Raw genomic sequence first — 18,068 nt, 5'->3', positions numbered from 1 at the left:
AAAAAAAAAAAAAAAAAAGAAGCTTTTTTGCACCATGTACAACTTGCCAAGTCAAAAGCCTGTTTACATAATTTTCATCAGATGAAGAAATAAATCTCACTTTTGTAAAAAAAACTACATTTCTTTTTATTTAAAAACAAAAACAATGTCAAATCTTCTGTGGTCCTTATTTTTCATCAATGTGGGAAATTACTTTAAGAATCATATAACATTCATTGAAACCGTATAATTTAAAACAAAATATGAATGAGAATTTAGTGCATATTTTAACGTACACCCTCCAAAAAAAAAAAAAAAAAAAAAAATTTGGAGAAAAACAACAGTGTTGTGTATTATGGCCATACACAATGATATGCCTTCTTGATGGACTTAATATTTGTAGGGATGTGGTCTCTCTCTCGTGTATATGGTTTTCGGCGTTTCAGCTTCAAGTTGTTCACTGGCCTGTTGGGGGCAGCAGCTGAATTGTTAGCACCTAAAAAAAAACATAATCAGCCTTTTTTAGCATTATCATATTAATATCAGATCATGATGATTTGAGAGAAGAATAAAATCTGTACCTCTGTAAAAGGTTTCTTTTCCAAAGCTCGGGTAACCTGCAGTCATGTGGGGTGGCAGATCATCATGGCAGAGCTTTGATCTGAAGCCATTGACCATCCTTTGACCCTGGACGACTGGACCTGGAAGATGAGAATAAAAACGGTCACTTTTAGAAAGCACTGGGGATATTGTAGTTTTAAGTCATGTTTAATATAAAAACAAAAACATGACTTAAAACTACAATATCCCCAGTGCTTTCTAAATGTTGTACAATTAGTGGTTCAAAATTAATCATTATGAGAATTATTACATTGGTTGAGTGAATTCTCAAGAATTCTCAAGAGTGGTTGATTGTTACCATAGTTGTAGGTATGTTTTGAATTACTTGGAGGGAGGAGGGGAGGGAGGAATCTATATGAACTTATACTATCATTCAAAAGTTTGGGGTTGTTAAGATTTTTAAATAGTTTTTAAAGTCTGTCTCTTACACTCACCAAGATTGCATTTATTCGCTCAAAAATAGAATAAAACAGTAATAGTGAAAAATGTTTCAATTACATATTAGCCAACATGTTAGTTGTATAACAACCCATTTCCTTCCCCTCCTCCCCCTTTTGTCTATCCGATTGTTAAGTCTGACGTCACGCGTGACGTTTTGGGTCCAAGCGCTCCTCTCGTCCAGAAATAACAACGGTGGAACCATAGACAGTATAAGAAATGGACAGAGTCATCTCATTGGAACTCAATTGAGGCAAGTGAAGCCCATTTTCAGCGATTTTTTAGGACTTCCGTTCCTGACGCGCAGACTCAAACCGAGCTTGACGACGTAGATGTGACGTGAGCAACCCGTCCCTCTTCTAGTGGCTGTGGCATGGGAAATCTGAATCATTCCCTTCCGAATCTTGCAGAGACGGAGATCGTGAGTAGGAGGTGTCCATGAGCTACGAGCAGGAGAAACTTTTGCTAGGTATTCTGATTAATTATTTTGTCATTTTGCCTCCACGTCTCCCCGATTGCCCGCGAGCTTCTCCTCCCGTCAATACGGTAATCTCTCTACTGTGCGACAGAGTGTCGTGTGGTTATGACGCAATCGTTAGCCTACTTTTACAAAAACAGTTTTTACTGGGCCATAACGTAAGCTACATGGTAATGGAGCATTTTATACATTGTCGTGTTTCTTTAGAAATAAATAATGGACAAATTGAGTCTTCAAACGCCTCAGATGTAAAGTTATTCGCTGTCAAAGTGACGCCAAAATGAATGGGAGTCAATGGGATGCTAACAGCAGGTGAAGTTCTGCTACAAGATGGTGGCACGCGGCCGGCTTCAACTTCCGGTCGACTTCCTTCCCGCTTGGGGTGGAACCTGTAAATTTATTTACGATCACGTCCTTCTTAGTGAGGCACCCTTGGCGGTAGGGGTGTGAACCGACACTGGTCTCACGGTTCGGTTCGATTATGATTATTATGTCATCGATCCGGTTCAATTCGATATCACGATGCATCGCATCCTCAATTTTAAATTTTACTTCAAAAGTGATGTTTGCGCGCATGTGCTCGCCTGTTCGGGAAGTTGCAGTGACAGAAACAGTGACATTCCAGTTTAAGTTTCAAGGGATTAAAGCTTGTTTATGACACTAAGAAAAGGAAAATCTGTCAAATAAATTTTGTTTTAAAGAAATGTTCATTTAAAAGCAGCGCTCATTAATCAGTGTATTATGTTACTATTAAAGATGCGCGCATCAACCGTCGCCGAGTCCGCTGTTGAAAGTGACGATCATCCATTTATAATCACGCGTAACAACACAGAATAATTGTAATTTGACCATCGGGTGCGGATACTTAAATCAGAGAAAGTTATTGGGGCGGGTGGGTGATTTGTTTTTGGCTGCGGATTCGGGTGACGGAGCTCATCCACTTACTCTAAAGCAGTCAGACTCTGCCGGGCGATAACAGCTCGGGGTGAAAACGGCTAACGTGGTTTATCAAGTTAGTGGTATTACCTCCTGCATATTCTATTTGTGCGTGACATGAGCGCACACAGCGCGTGTCTTCTGCAGGTCGTGCTTACCACGTTGTTCATAAAAGCCGAAATGTGCCCAGATGTTGGCTTTTAAAGTAGTTTAAAGTAGCATTTTTAATTTTCTCTCACTCGCGTCTCACCTCCCTCTGCCATTGTATGCTACCGCAACAAAGCACGTACACGACAAATGACGTAAGAAAAGCGTTAGTACATTATAACCGGTTATGGTCTATTACTGAACCGATACCGAATCGTCCTCGTCTGCATCGCGATGCATCGTAGAAACGATTAATTTTGACACCCCTGCTTGGCGGTCAAAAAGGGTTTAAATTCCTTTAACACCAACAGAGTGGTTAGTGTAGCTCATCACTCAGGTGGCATAATTAAGGGTAGAGTCCAGGCATCAATGAAAAAGAAGATTTACGAGGTTGAAGTGAGTTGGCTCGGGACACGGGACACAGCACTGCGGCATTGTAAAAACACTCAATAATAACCAAAACACTAGCGAAAGCGGTAGGTAGGTAGAGAGGACCTGGACTTTGGACCCGGAAAGAGTATTGGTTACGTCACGACTTAACAACCGGATACAGTTTGCTGCATGTTTGCCCTTATTTCACCAATAATGGGATTTGTAAAGGTTATAAGCTCTAATGTTAAGGGCCTTCTGTTGCTAACTGTCGGATAGCTTTCTTTCAAGAAACTCATCTGTCACGGAACATGAGAAATTAAAGAGGTCATGGGCAGATAAAGTGTACTTTTCTTCTCATCCATTAGGGAGAAAGAAAGGAGTGTCTATGCTGATACAGAGACAGGCAAATTTTAAATTTAGCAATGACCTATAAGCAACAGGCTGACGCAGGCGCAGCATTGTTGTTTTTTTTATTCGAGAAGGAATGGCGGAAGGCAGATTAATGTTTCAAATCTTGCTGGTTTATAAATTAATTTTGTACAGCGTACAAAACAATCATCCAGACAAGATTATCACAACAATATTATCAAACTCTGTATTGAATATGAAATCAGAGTTGATTTGTTTACAATCAAAACCGGAAGTTGTATTTGAATGAAACGAGAGAGCGCGTCCGTTGTAATGCATGAATGTGCGCTGTTTTATGCGTTATTGACGACGAAGAAATGCCACAGAATATAATCTTGCTAAAATAAATAAATAAAAAAAAAGTGCATAGAGCTGCTTGTTTTATTTGTTGATTTTCAAATATAAAACTTGTTGAAATGTTCAGTGTGAGCATCAGTTATTTTTGAACACTTTCATCTTGTTTTAACAAAACCGTGATAATATTGATAATCACGATAATTTGGGTCACCATTAACGTGATATGAAATTTTCATACCGTCCCATCCCTACACTCTATAAACTAAGGGTGGAACGGTACATGTATTCGTATTGAACCGAGACGGTACGTGCGTCACGGTTCGGTGCATGAATACACACGGAGAATACACGGTATAAAAATAAATAAAACTCGCGTGCAAATTAATTAATGTAATGCGGAACTACTGTTAGATACGCAGGTTCTTTAGGGACACCTAATCTGTAGCTCCGCCTTAGCTTTGAAGCTCCGTGGCTATAATCATTGACAGACAGGCTGCGATGTCAAGTTTGCAATGCTGGAATATGCTGTGTGCCTGCGTGCGTGCGGGTGTGTGTGTGTGTGTGTGTGTGTTGAGAGAGGCGCGGGCGCAATCGAACAGTGGAAACATAAACATACTCCGTCATTTTGTTCATAGGACATCATTCAAACTGCAAAGTGTTTACTTATATTTGTGTACACTCGCAATAAAACACAACATTGTGCTTTTGTCAAACTGTAAACTCTTGTCAAACTGTTTTTAATGGTAGTATTATTTTATACAGAAATAAATTATTTATAATTCAGATGAGAATAAAGTTAGTGTTAATTAAAATTTTAAGGAAAACAAATATATTGATCTGAAATATAGCAAATAAATTTTAAATTCATTCAGGTACAATTACCAAACATATCTCAAGGTCTTTTTGTCTTTTTATTAATTTAATTAATAAACTAATTATATAAAACCTTTGGAAATGCACTACAGATAAACTGGTTCTATGCCTTTACTTTATTAATAAAACTTATTTAAAAAAATGCAAGGCTTAAGACATTTATTTTCCTTTGGTGGAACAGCCTACAGACATGCACAATAAAAAAAATGTAGAAGGCAATTTTTTTGTTTTGCTTTTCCCTCCATTGTACCGAACTCGTACCGAACCGTGATGTCTGAACCGAACCGTGACTTCTGTGTACCGTTCCACCCCTACTATAAACGGTCTCACTTCTGAAAGTGTATGCACCAAATGATGATAGGCATGCTTTTATTAAAGTTCTCAATGTAATTACACAGCATAGCTTTGGAATATTATTAATTTGGGATTTTAATTGTATTATGTTACAACATTTGGACAGCCAGCCCATCTCTAACACCCCACTCTCCCAAATGAGCAAGATGTTAAAATACCAATCTCATAAATTTGGACTTGTAGACCTGCGGAGAAGCAAATTTCCAAATAGTAGATTTTATGGTTTACTCCCATAGACTTGCATCTTATTCTAGGATATATATATTTTTTCACTCCCAAGGATGAGCTTCATAGAATAGCTAACTTGAAGATACTACCGATGACCGTGTTGGACCATTCACCTGTTGAACTGATATAGGGCATAGAACTAAGCACAAACTTCCAAACAATGGAGACTAAATGCTTTGCTCCTCAACAATAAAGCATTAATTTCTTTCATCACAACAGACCTTAAAGGGATAGTTCACCCAAAAATGAGAAATTCTTTAAATTACTCACCCTCATGTAGTTACAAACCCGTATAGGGGTGACCCTGAATAGTCAAAGATTCGATAGGAGGAGCCTGATTCGATAGGAGGAGCCTGATTCGACTACCAATCTCACGGTTGAATCTTCGTAGAGGGTGTTATAAAAAGAGGATCATGCCATTTTGGCTATATGAGGGTGCTCAATGTCTGATTTCACATAGTACTACCGGTTTTGTCAATATATTAATATAGGAGCCTATTATGATAATGCAGTAAATAAAAATGTGCAAAGAAAGAAGCTTTTAGTAAATATTTTTAACGTGCGTGAATAAATCCAAACAGTCAATAAACCCAACCAACCCGTGACATCACATGCTGTGGTACTGCAAGATGGCAGCACCATTGCTCCAAAAGCTATAACAAAACATTCCTTTTTCTTTAAAATGGTTACATTAATCGTGTTTGTTATATTTTTTCACATTTATTTAAGTGGAAATCAGTTTACTAAATAATGCAAACTTGACTGACAGCTTCATTTCCACTTTAAAATGTTTAAGTATTCCTCATGTTTGGAACGACATGAGGGTGAGTAATTAATGACAGTATTTTCATTTTTGGGTGAACTGTCCCTTTAAATTATACCCAAGTATAGATGACTCTACAGCGGTATCACCACTTATAGTATGGGATTGTGCAAAAGCATATTTCAGAGGTGGGACTTTTTCATTCACAAGTGCCAAGAAGAGAGAGAGGGTAGCTAAACAACAAGAATGAGAACACTAAGCAATCTAAGGTTTAACCAAATATATTATGAAAATGGCTATACATCTAGTAGATTGTTAGTTACTAGATTCTTTTTTTTTGTACAATATTTGAGGATCTTTGTTTCTTAATCTAATTACGATCAACCCCCTTTACCACACCTGATGAAATAGCAGAATCCTGCTAGTCCAGGACCTGATGGATATATAAATTAGGGACTTACAAATTAGGTTCATGGACGAGACAATGAAATAAAGTTTTATAACAGTGAAGTTTGATAACATGATTCTATTTCATTATAATGAAGTAACAAAGTTCAGTGCTAAATTAGGCTACTACCTCGTACGTCACTTTACTTGTCAAATTAAATGGTGGGGTAACGCAGCACAGTTTTACGTGTTCAAAACAATTATACTAAAAGTACATTTGAACGTATGAAGTGAATATGGATAAAACTAAGGCTATAGATATCAAATGGTCAAATCTATAAAATAAATAAATAATCCAAATTAAAAGCAGGTTTAAATGGGTCAAGAATGGGTTGAAGTACTTGGGTATCTTTATCCCCTCCTCAGACCAATTATACAATACAAAATAAAAATTTGAAGAACTATACATAAATCATTTAGCATGTCTAAGAAAATTTCATCTGCAGTTAGTATTGGTCATCTTAATGACTTTGTATCATCCCATTCAGACACAGGTTTCAAAGAGTGGTCTCAATATGGACTTAGCCATCTGCATCAAATATTCCACAATGATGCATTTAAAGGGGTGATAGAATGCAAAACCAAGTTTACCTTGGCATGGTTGAACAGCAGCAGCTCGGTGGGTAAAATGGCCATCCACAGAATTTTAAAATCCTATGTCACCTCCTTAATATGAAAATCTCAAAACTTTAAACTGCAGCTGTAAAACGGTCGGATCTCAAATCAGCTCAGATGTGACGTAACACTTAGGGGCTTTCCTTATTTGGATCTGGTCTGTACCTTTGTTACGCCCCTAAATTTGCATACACAGCCTACTTTCTGGGCTCAGGAATATCAATGGTGGTCATGCAGTCAGACACAGTTTAGCCGCAATGGCTCGAGAATGACGAGTTCTCGTGGTGGTTAAAGCCGGTGCCTGGAAATGTATACGAGGCAAACTGCACTGTTTGTTGAAGACGTTTTAAACTGGGTACAATCAAAGTGAAAGTAAGTCGCAGACGCTTAACACACAATCATCATCATTAAAAGCAAAGAAACGAAATGATCTTACCAGAGCTGTTGCTGCTCTCTCTTAATGCGGCCTTTGATTTAGAAATTTTAGCTGATGATCAATAAAATGCAGCTCATATATGTTGCTTTCGGTGACGTGCACTCCATTAAATCTGCGTATAGCGTGGGAATTGAAGATCGGATTTAAATCCGTTTTGCAAAAACACATTTATGTGACCAGGTGTTAACAGCCCCTTGGATATTGTCTGCTCTGCTGATATGAAAAGCTCACTGTATATTGTAACTATAAATAGCAATGATATTTTGTGATACGCGATTTATATATATATATATATATCTCTTATATATAAAAAAAAGTGTACGTGTGTATTTCCATTGCAGGTTTGGTCTTAAATTTCATATAATGTGGTATTAAAAAGGTCTTAAAAAGACTTAAATTTAACTTGTTCATATCTGTAGACACCCTGTAGCTATTGTTTGTGACGGTTTGGTTTAATTGAAATATTTATTCGATAGTAGTTTAGATACACAGTTAGTGCTGCCAATCTTCATTGGGCATGTTGCTTCTTTGCTTTGGAGATTCCTCGTTGTAAACCAACCAATCAGCGTGCAGCTCATCTAAATATTCATGAGAATACCATAGAAGGGAGAAAACCGCTCTTTACATTCTGGGGCTATTTCTCAGGGTTGCATTAGGGCGTATAAAAGAGCCACCAGGGCATTTTCAGCCCAACCAATGTTACATAACCTATTTGGATACCTTAAGGAGCAGTGTGAAATACCCTATAAAATCATTCTATCACCCCTTTAAACCATTAACCCATAAGAAATGAATCCACACTCCAAGGTCTAAACATTTAGATGTTCACAACCGAGACATTTCCTCACAACACAAGGAATTAGAATGTTAAAAAACCCTCACTAATAAAAGTTTTTTTGTTTGTTGTTTTTAAGAAATACAAACTGAACATGAACAAAAAGACCATTTCTAAAGGATATCAGTTATTCTCATCTAAGAATTCAAATAACACTTTACAGGTAAAGGAGAAATGGGAGGCCGAAATTAACAGAATGATTTCTCTTGAGATTTGGCAGGAAGCTTGTGGAGAGACATCTTGTGACCAGCTCTAATATCTGAAGGGACTAGGAGTTCAAATGGAACTTTTTTTTTTTTTACTCCACAAATAATAGCAAAATGGAATCCATCCTGTTCAGACAAATAGAGAAACTGTGGACAGTATGTTGGTAACCACACCCATATTTTGTGGTCATCCAAAATTATGAAATTATTGGAAGGATGCATTTACATATATATGATCCACATTTGCTAAATAAAAGTAATACCAATTTACAGAGCCCAAACCTTTGGTTGATAATGTATCTGGATGGCGAGCAGGAGCACTTGAAGTAGCCGTTTGCCAGCTATGGTTCTCAGGTAATGGTGGGCAATTATCTGCATTAATCTGGTCTGCAAAAAAAGCAAAGCAAAGAAGAACAAACATAGGGGTGACTAAATGTTCCATACATCCCTAGGCAAGTCGTTAATTCAAAATGTGATTATTTGAACTGTTTGGTTAGTATGGATCAATATATCCTACTTTTAAAATTATAGAAACTTATTTTGCAGCTTTAAACCTCAGATAACCAATTGCACCAACTCAATCTGCATTTCTCACCCAGTTTTGGCAGTTCCACACCCCATGCCTGTGCAACATGCTCCAGGAGCAGGCATGTGATCTTTCTGTGGGCGATGGAATTCCAGTGTACACCGTCTTTCATCCGGTATTGCAGGCTGAAGCGAAACTGGAAGTGCAAGTCCAGCACATCAAAGCCGAACTTGTTGGCAAGAGTGGCTCCAAAGTAATTGGCTTCAATCACATCAAATCTTAATAAAGGACCCATATGTTCAACCTGAGTTTGTGGGCAAGATGAAAATGGATTATTGACTCTCGTCACTGTTCATGATGGTTCATCCTCTACCATTATGTTTTAGTAACCCACCTCTGGGACCAGGAAACCTCCCAAAATCTTCTTTCCCAGGGGCATAGTCATGTTCCACACAACCAGGCTCTCTTTTGGCAAAATGGTCTTTAGCTTCATGAAGAACTTGTTGAGGTTTTCTTTGTACTCTGAGGCCCATTCACGGCTGTACCTGTGCAGTAAAACAAATATCATGTTAATTGAAAAATAATTATGAAAAGCTTAATATCTTATGTCTGTAACAAGTAGGGGTGGAACGGTACACAGAAGTCACGGTTCGGTTCATACCTCGGTTCAGACATCACGGTTCGGTACGAGTTCGGTACAATGGAGGGAAAAGCAAAACAAAAATGTAGAAGGCAATTTTTTTTTTTATTGTGCATGTCTGTAGGCTGTTCCACCAAAGGAAAATAAATGTCTTAAGCCTTGCATTTTTTTAAATAAGTTTTATTAATAAAGTAAAGGCATAGAACCAGTTTATCTGTAGTGCATTTCCAAAGGTTTTATATAATTAGTTTATTAATTAAATTAATAAAAAGACAAAAAGACCTTGAGATATGTTTGGTAATTGTACCTGAATGAATTTAAAATTTATTTGCTATATTTCAGATCAATATATTTGTTTTCCTTAATTTTAATTAACACTAACTTTATTCTCATCTGAATTATAAATAATTTATTTCTGTATAAAATAATACTACCATTAAAAACAGTTTGACAAGAGTTTACAGTTTGACAAAAGCACAATGTTGTGTTTTATTGCGAGTGTACACAAATATAAGTAAACACTTTGCAGTTTGAATGATGTCCTATGAACAAAATGACGGAGTATGTTTATGTTTCCACTGTTCGATTGCGCCCGCGCCTCTCTCAACACACACACACACACACACACACCCGCACGCACGCAGGCACACAGCATATTCCAGCATTGCAAACTTGACATCGCAGCCTGTCTGTCAATGATTATAGCCACGGAGCTTCAAAGCTAAGGCGGAGCTACAGATTAGGTGTCCCTAAAGAACCTACGTATCTAACAGTAGTTCCGCATTACATTAATTAATTTGCACGCGAGTTTTATTTATTTTTATACCGTGTATTCTCCGTGTGTATTCATGCACCGAACCGTGACGCACGTACCGTCTCGGTTCAATACGAATACATGTACCGTTCCACCCTTAGTAACAAGGTGTAATGACGAGCACTCCTACCTGGATATGTCCCATACACAAGAGTTGACAATAACCAGGTCTGGTTTTATGCCCTGTTCAAAGTCAGCTAGGATGCTGTCCATGTACCGTGAGAAAACTTGCGTCACAAAATAGAAGCGGATCAAGTGGTGATCTGTGCGGTACTGTCTCACTTCTCTATACGCAGTGCCGTTATTCATCTGGGCAAGCCGGCCACCTTCCACCAGGCAATCTTGTTCGAACGAAACCTCACCCTAGGATATATGGATAAGATAGATGCATCATCAGACATTGCCTAGCCACACTGTAAAAAATGTTACTGCTATTTACTTAAAAAAATTATGGTAACAATATTACACATAATATTTTTGAGTAGTTAAAGCTTGATTTCATTCATGAAATCTACCTGAATAAATCATGTAAAATGCCCTAATTTATTTAGTCTATGACATAATGAATTACAACTTTTTAGTGAAATGTGCTTTTTTATTTGAAGTATTTTTTATTCTCAAGTGAATGGATATGACCTGTTTATATTTAACTTTGAGATATATTGTTTTATAAAAAGACTGTATGCTGCTAGGACAGTACAGAATCAAACTTGCTACTGCACTATCACTAGCTGAGTTATTGCTACATATATGTAACAATATGCTTCAGAATATTTAAAAAATGCAGTTATTCACAACCTAACCATAAGCCCTACTCTTCTGCACAATGGTAACGATCAAAACTTTAACATAATAGCAACTCTTTCAAATGTCAAACATACCTGAACATTAAACATTAACAGATGTTTCCCTTTACTCAAAAACACATGAAATAACACTTTATTTCAAGATTTACTCTCCATTTCCAGCCATGTGCAAAGCATGCTGGGAACAAACAATGGCGTCTCTAAATAAAACCGCATAAATGAGCTAATTCTCTTAAAATAAATAGGTAGCCCCTTTTCCTTAATTTTATGAGGTTTGTCAGTTCCTCAATTCAAGCCTTAAAATTGTGTATGTTTCCTTAAAAAAAAATAGGAAAATGCATCTCTTGGTTTTATTAGTGAAATGTTCTCAATATTTTCTAATAAACACGGAACCACAATTTTCTTAATGAAATATACATAATATTTTTAATGATCACCTCAATTTTTTTAATGAAAATTACAAGACTCATGATTCATTTTTTACAGTGCAGGAACCTCTATATGAGATAAGATAATATTCCTATCCTTCACATACACAGCAGTTTCATTTGCTCCCAACCTACCTGGTTTTTAGCTGGTCAACAAGCTAATATGTCCCAAAAACAAGCTTGACAACCTTAAAATGATATGGCCACCTGGAACTGTAGCTGGTCTAAAATGGCCTAACGTTACCAGTTTAGACCAGTTAAAAACCAGCTGCCATATTGGCTACCAAATATAGTCTCTTAATCTGGATTTTCCAACAAAATAATTTTCTAAATTTAAAAGATGAAATGTTTGAACATGTACATTTTACGATCAGCAAAAGGAGACAATTAATGAAACATGCATTCAGATACTGACCTTGTTCTTTAACTGGTTGAAACTTAAAAATGCGTCTCTCTGTAAGATTAGGACTAAATCCTTGTAGGCAGAGCGCTGAACTGGAGAGAAAATCAAGTCATTCTTATTTTATTTATTTTTGAAATCAAGTGTAACGTTAGTTTAGAGTGAGAAATCACGAAGGCCATTACTATCACAATATTAATCTCCGTCCGTCAGTACTCACTTGAGTCTCCTAACACCACAACAAACTTGTTGTGAAGCAGTTGAGCCACAGGCCTCATCGTGCCGTTACCTGCCTCACATTGAAATCATAGTAACGGTAATTAATTGAAAAGCAAAACACACGCAAACTGTGTAATAACAATGACAATTCGATAAACGTTGGGTGGGTTTGAAACGTTAACCCGGGTTTCCTTGTATCAAACACCATAAATCCCCCAAACATACCTGTTAAACCAAGAATTCCGTAAAAGACGAGCGAGGATAAATTGCGTGTCGCAGCTGTAAAGAGTGTGAAGAAAATTTAAATATTGCTCCCCTTGCGGTTAATATCAAGTGGTACTCGATGCAGAGCCAAATGGGAGGAGCTAGAGCTCCAGCTCCTCCCCTCGCTAGAGCTCCAGCTCCTCCCCTCGCTAGAGCTCCAGCTCCTCCCCTCGCTAGAGCTCCAGCTCCTCCCCTCGCTAGAGCTCCAGCTCCTCCCCTCGCTAGAGCTCCAGCTTCACCACGCTGGATTTAGTGGGCGGGGCCGCGCATGCGCAGGTTAACTTTCTCGCTATCAAAGAGTTACGTCACGATATTTTCCCGCAGCGTTGCATTCCGGGAAGGCGACGCCATTTTAGGTGGTAACTCTATCAGTTACCATGGTTACTTCTACAGTGAGGCCAAGATAAAGATATGGATTAGGAGGAAGCGTAAGGAAACGGGCTCTATCGGGAGAGACTAAATAATTATGCTAGGCAGCGTTATTTAGAGAAACTGCTTGTCGCTAAATTGACAGCAGCAGCGACTACGAACACTCAGCATGATTTCAAAAGCAACATATTTCAGCGCCAGATCGATTTTTATTTAACACAAATGAACAAAATGAATACTCTGTTATTCAACAAGAGTTGTTTCATTTGTTATAGATATCTGTACCGCGAACAGTTATAAAAATACACATTTTTAATGACGTACGACTCGCATTGACAGAATGTACGATCTGTCCGCTTAAATGGCAGGTCAAAAATGCACATCCAATTCATATCAGATTTATTTCCACACATAAATGATGCCTGAAACCTTCCTTTTTACCGGAGTCTGACACTGCCATCTCTGTTTTATTATTGATAAGTCTGTCTGATACTTTTTTTGCCATTTCTGTTTTCTTATTTTATATTTTAAGTCCGATAATGTTTTTGCTACTCCTGTCCTGTTTAAGGCTGCTCTTAGCTTTGCTGCACTTATCTGTGTTGTGCTGTTATGCGAGTATTATTCTCTTTTAATTTTGTAGTTCTGTAAAGCACTTAACGTTAGGTCAATCAGTGGCTGTTATAAAATGTGCTGTATAAATAAAATCAAATTGAACTTGAATCTACCAGTGGGGGTACTATGAAAATAAATTGATTGAGTTTTGTAAAATATTATAATGTTATGTGAAGTGTGTTCTTGAAATATATTCATAAAATGTATTATTTTATCTTATTATACCAAAAATGTTGTGTGGAAAAAAAGTGTTGTGTTCTTGGGATATACTTATGTTATTTTTTTTTTATTTATCTTATAACATTTTATCTAGATTTAGGATTAATTTTATGTTAGATGAACATTTTTCTAATTTAGGCTAATAGAAACAAATAAATCCAACTCAACACTTGTGGGAGAGTGGAGCAAGTGACTTTTAAATTATCTTCTCCCAAATTTGGGTGGATAATCTCAGAGCACATTTTGTTATCTTGTTTTTCCTTTAGTGTGGGAAGTCACATGGCTGGTTTTAGAGTACTGGACTGCTTGTTTCCATTTCATTAAAATAGCTTAATGCATAGCCTATCAAGGTTGAGTCTATCCAAAATTACAGTCAATATTCCATTTAAATTTACAATATAACAAAAAAAATTACAACTGAACAAATGAATAAATGTAAAATGTAAATGTAACTGGCCTGTTGGAGTAGCCTTTTACATGTACGTACAAAAAGGGCAGATTAGGTAACCTATAGTCTTATTATTTTTATTTCATAAATTAATCAGATGATTTAGATTAATTCACAAATAACACACACGTTAATGCAGTGGACAAAAAATAAACGGGTGCACAGATAGTAAGCTTTCACATTGCCTTTTAAGTCTAGTAATTTACATAATCATATAGCAGACGCTTTTGTACAAATCAGCTTTAAAAAGTGAGGAAAACAACGAAACTGTTCATCGTAATAAAGAGAAAATAATACACAGAAACAAAGTTTCAACAGTTTTTAGAAAAACACACGCATAGTGTGAGCAATGGTCTTATTAAGTGTTTACGCGTTTGTCACAGAAACGATAAATAATTAATCAATCATGACAAATATTAGAGAAATACAATATTATGTATGCCAACATATTGCGCATCAAAACAAACTTGTCTTTTTATCACGGTTGAACTCGCACTAACATTAACAGGCTTTATAGCGCATCATGTTCTGTCCACTATATCCAGCGAGGGATTATGTTGCGTTCACACCGGACGCGAATAGCGCGTCAAATTCGCGCCTGCCGCGTCTAGTTTGACGCTTGACCACTTTGTGTTAATTCGCGTGTCAAGAGCGAAATTGACGCGCGTAAAAAAAAAAGATTGAAGCAAAATTTACGCGCGTCAGAGGCGAAAGTTTCGAAACCCGTTGGCGGCCATCTTTTTTAGATGTTTATCGAGCATTAGCATTAGCATTAATCGAGAGAGTCACCGCTCGTATATGCTCTGGAGAGCAGAAACAGCTGCGTAGGGGACATCGTCGCTGTACTCGGGTCCACCAGACCCTCCAGAGGGTTTCAGGAGTTTCACAATTTGCTCCAGGAGCTAGGTTTGGTGGTCCTAACGGTGAGGACGCTGACGAGGACAGCGTAGGCCGTAAGGCCTCGGCCTCGAGTGGTCGCTGCTTGACGAGCCCGCGCTCTACAGCCCGGCGCGAGGTTCACCCTCGCCTGCACCCACCTAATCTGTCATTTATTTTTGTTTTGATAATAAATGGAGTCAGCCTCCAAAAGTGAAACCTGTCCTGTGATTTTTGTTTTTATACACTAAATTGTGTTTGTTGTCTTTACATTAGAATAATAATGTTTCATATAATCTAGAATAGATATGGAATAAATAGCATTCAATACAAAATGAGTATCTCTCATATATTGAAATCGAGTTTTTATGTGAAAGATTTGCTTTGTTGTGCATTTTAGTCATATTACAAAATAATTTATTGAGGCCAAACATAAAATAACATTGTAAACTGTCACTTCACCACGTGACAGCAGCAAGCAGGCTCCTGATTGGTTAACGCGGCGCGAATTGACGCAGAAGTTCAGATTTTTCAACTCGGGCGGCAGACGCGAATTCGCGTCAAACACGAGAATGCACAAAAAGCACTACATAAAACATTCGCGCGTAACGCGCTTAACGCGCCAGACGCTCAATTCGCGCCATTCGCTTGACGCGCGAATGAGGCGTATTCGCGTCTACCGCGCCGCGCTCTACGCCTCATTCAGGCCGCAGGAATTTTTTACGCGCGTAACGCGTCTTTGCATTGACTCAAGCCGCTTGTCCACCAGCGTCGAGATTTCTGACCATAGCAACGGCCATACACAAATTCTCGCCGCCGAGTTTCCATTGGCTGCTGCCCCGCGTTTTGACGCTCTCATTTGCATAAAGTATCCACCGAGATACTTTTTTGCAGCGCCGCTGTTGACCAAATCGACGCGACGCGACCCATCATGCTTTGCGGGGGCGTTTTTGCTGCCTGACGTAGTTCCATTGGAAATGAATGGGCTTTGGCGTCGCGTCAGAAATCGAGACGCTGGTGGACAAGCGGCTTTAACATTGAAATCACTCGCGCCTGACGCGCTATTCGCGTCCGGTGTGAACGCACCATAGAGCTCTAGCTCCTCCCATTTTACGCTGCAGCGAATCCCCACTCACTAAACATAGCGAGGTGGAGCTGGAGCTCTAGCTCCTCCCATTTGGCTCTGCATCGAGCACCATCTCAGTAAATACGCTGTCCGAATAATGTGTGATATATAATGTATTTTCTGTTTGTCGATATTAATCAGATTAGCTCACGTTCAGTCACGGCATTATATCTGTCATCTCCACTGAGGCTTTGCGTTTTATTGCTTTCTAATTCAAAACAGCTTTGCGTTTTATTGCTTTCTAATTAAACACTGCCTGTCACATGACGTGAGCATAGGCCTAAAGACCTTAAATCAGTTAATCATATTCATATTAGATTAAAAGTAGTACAATTAGTTCCAAAGTTGTATTTGTAGTAGAAGCACAGTACAAACAACACTTGCCATGCTTTTACCACATTAACATTAGTTTTACTGTGGTAAGTGTAGTAAAAAGACAGTAATCACAAAACTTACCATGCTTTTACCACACTATTGGTAGTTTTAATGTGATACTTATTGTGAATGCACATTAACCACAACGCTTACCATGCTTTTACCACAGGAATGATGTAAAACAACATAATGATATTTTATTTTCTCTTTTTTCAGCTGAAAAGACCAAAAGGACCTTTCGGACTATTATTGTTTGAGGACAAGTAAACGGAGGAGACGGACAGCTGCAAAGGCAAATATTCGCAATGGTATATACATGTCAAGTCAAGTCAAGTTTATTTGTATAGCGCTTTTCACAATACAGATTGTATCAAAGCAGCTTCACAGTATTAAATTAAAATAATACAACAAAGTTTGTTTCAAGAGGAATTTATTGATTGATAAAATTAAATTAAATATCCCCAAAATATCCCCAACTGAGCAAGCCAAAGGCAACAGTGGCAAGGAACCGAAAAACTCCATCAAGTGACCTAATGGTGTCCTAAAACTCCATCAGGTGACCTAATGGAGAAAAAAAACCTTGGGAGAACCCAGGCTCAGTCGGGGGCCAGTTCTCCTCTGACATGTGTTGGTTCGAACCCTAAATCAAACATTTGATCAAGCATTTGTTGTTTCTTAAACCTTTTCTCACAAAACCCATAGCCCAATCAGTACGAAGATAGTCTAAAAGTCTTAATAATTCACAAGATTTAACAAGTTGTCAAATTCGTACGATACTCGTACATATTTGTATACTCGTACACACACTGTCAGAAAATTGATATTAATTGCATTGTATTGATTACAATTAGTGATGCACCGATGTGAAAATTGAGGCCGATACCGATAACCGATATTAATATTGCTGTTATGGCCGATACCGATATTTGCCGATGTCGATATCTCTAGAAAACAAATTTTAATGATTATCAAATAAAGAGCTATTTTCCAAAACACTTTTTTTTTTCTTTTTTTTTTTACTTTAGAAATGACTGATATTGGGCACCTTTACCTGTGTGCAAAATATGTCACATACGACACACATGCATTATACTGCATTGCATATACAGTAATGTGTGCTGGTCAACTTGTCTAAAATTAAGAAACCCTTAGAAAACAGTAAAAAAAACACACAAAAAACAGGAACATTGTGTAAAATTAAGATAGGCTACTTTATTTATTATTCCAATATCCAAATATGATACTAAAAAATAGCACAGGGAAAAGGGCTTCTATTTGTGACGTGCTGTCTTTGCGTTTGAACATTGCACATTTTAAACAGGACACTCATTAACTGAATAAATGTTAGCCAATACAAACATATTTATAGAAAACAGTTGACAATGAATAGACAGGAGTCCAATAATAGCATAACGAATCATTCTAAAAATAATAACAAGTAGCCTAGGCTATAAGACGAATCCGACATGGGCTGTGTTAACAGTAAAACGTCCGTCATTTAACGAATTTTTAA

General features: G+C 37.7%; 1 protein-coding gene across 3 annotated transcripts; it reads right to left on the bottom strand.

The window, feature by feature from the left end:
- Positions 1-323: 323 nt before the first annotated feature.
- Positions 324-12,568, bottom strand: LOC309489416 (PC-esterase domain-containing protein 1A-like; the record flags this gene model as incomplete). 3 transcript variants are annotated; one of them, XM_082158193.1, is made up of 9 exons in its annotated part: positions 12,492-12,567; positions 12,268-12,336; positions 12,063-12,142; positions 10,544-10,776; positions 9,354-9,504; positions 9,029-9,263; positions 8,716-8,820; positions 561-680; positions 324-460 (listed from the first exon to the last, which is right to left on the bottom strand). In XM_082158193.1, the coding sequence occupies exons 2-9, from the start codon at positions 12,323-12,325 to the stop codon at positions 333-335; spliced, it is 1,110 nt and encodes a 369-aa protein (XP_082014319.1). In that variant the 5' UTR covers positions 12,326-12,336; positions 12,492-12,567. The 3 variants fall into 3 exon arrangements, with proteins under 3 accessions (XP_082014319.1, XP_082014318.1, XP_082014317.1); XM_082158192.1 differs by having other exon boundaries at positions 333-475; positions 12,268-12,340; positions 12,492-12,568; XM_082158191.1 differs by having other exon boundaries at positions 333-475.
- Between the last annotated feature and the right edge of the window lie 5,500 nt (positions 12,569-18,068).

Source organism: Leuciscus leuciscus (assembly GCF_965113295.1).
Source record: "Leuciscus leuciscus genome assembly, chromosome: 2".
In the NCBI taxonomy this organism is placed as follows: domain Eukaryota; kingdom Metazoa; phylum Chordata; class Actinopteri; order Cypriniformes; family Leuciscidae; genus Leuciscus; species Leuciscus leuciscus.
Note: the sequence above shows the minus strand (reverse complement) of the source record. Positions and strands in the feature narration are given on the sequence as shown.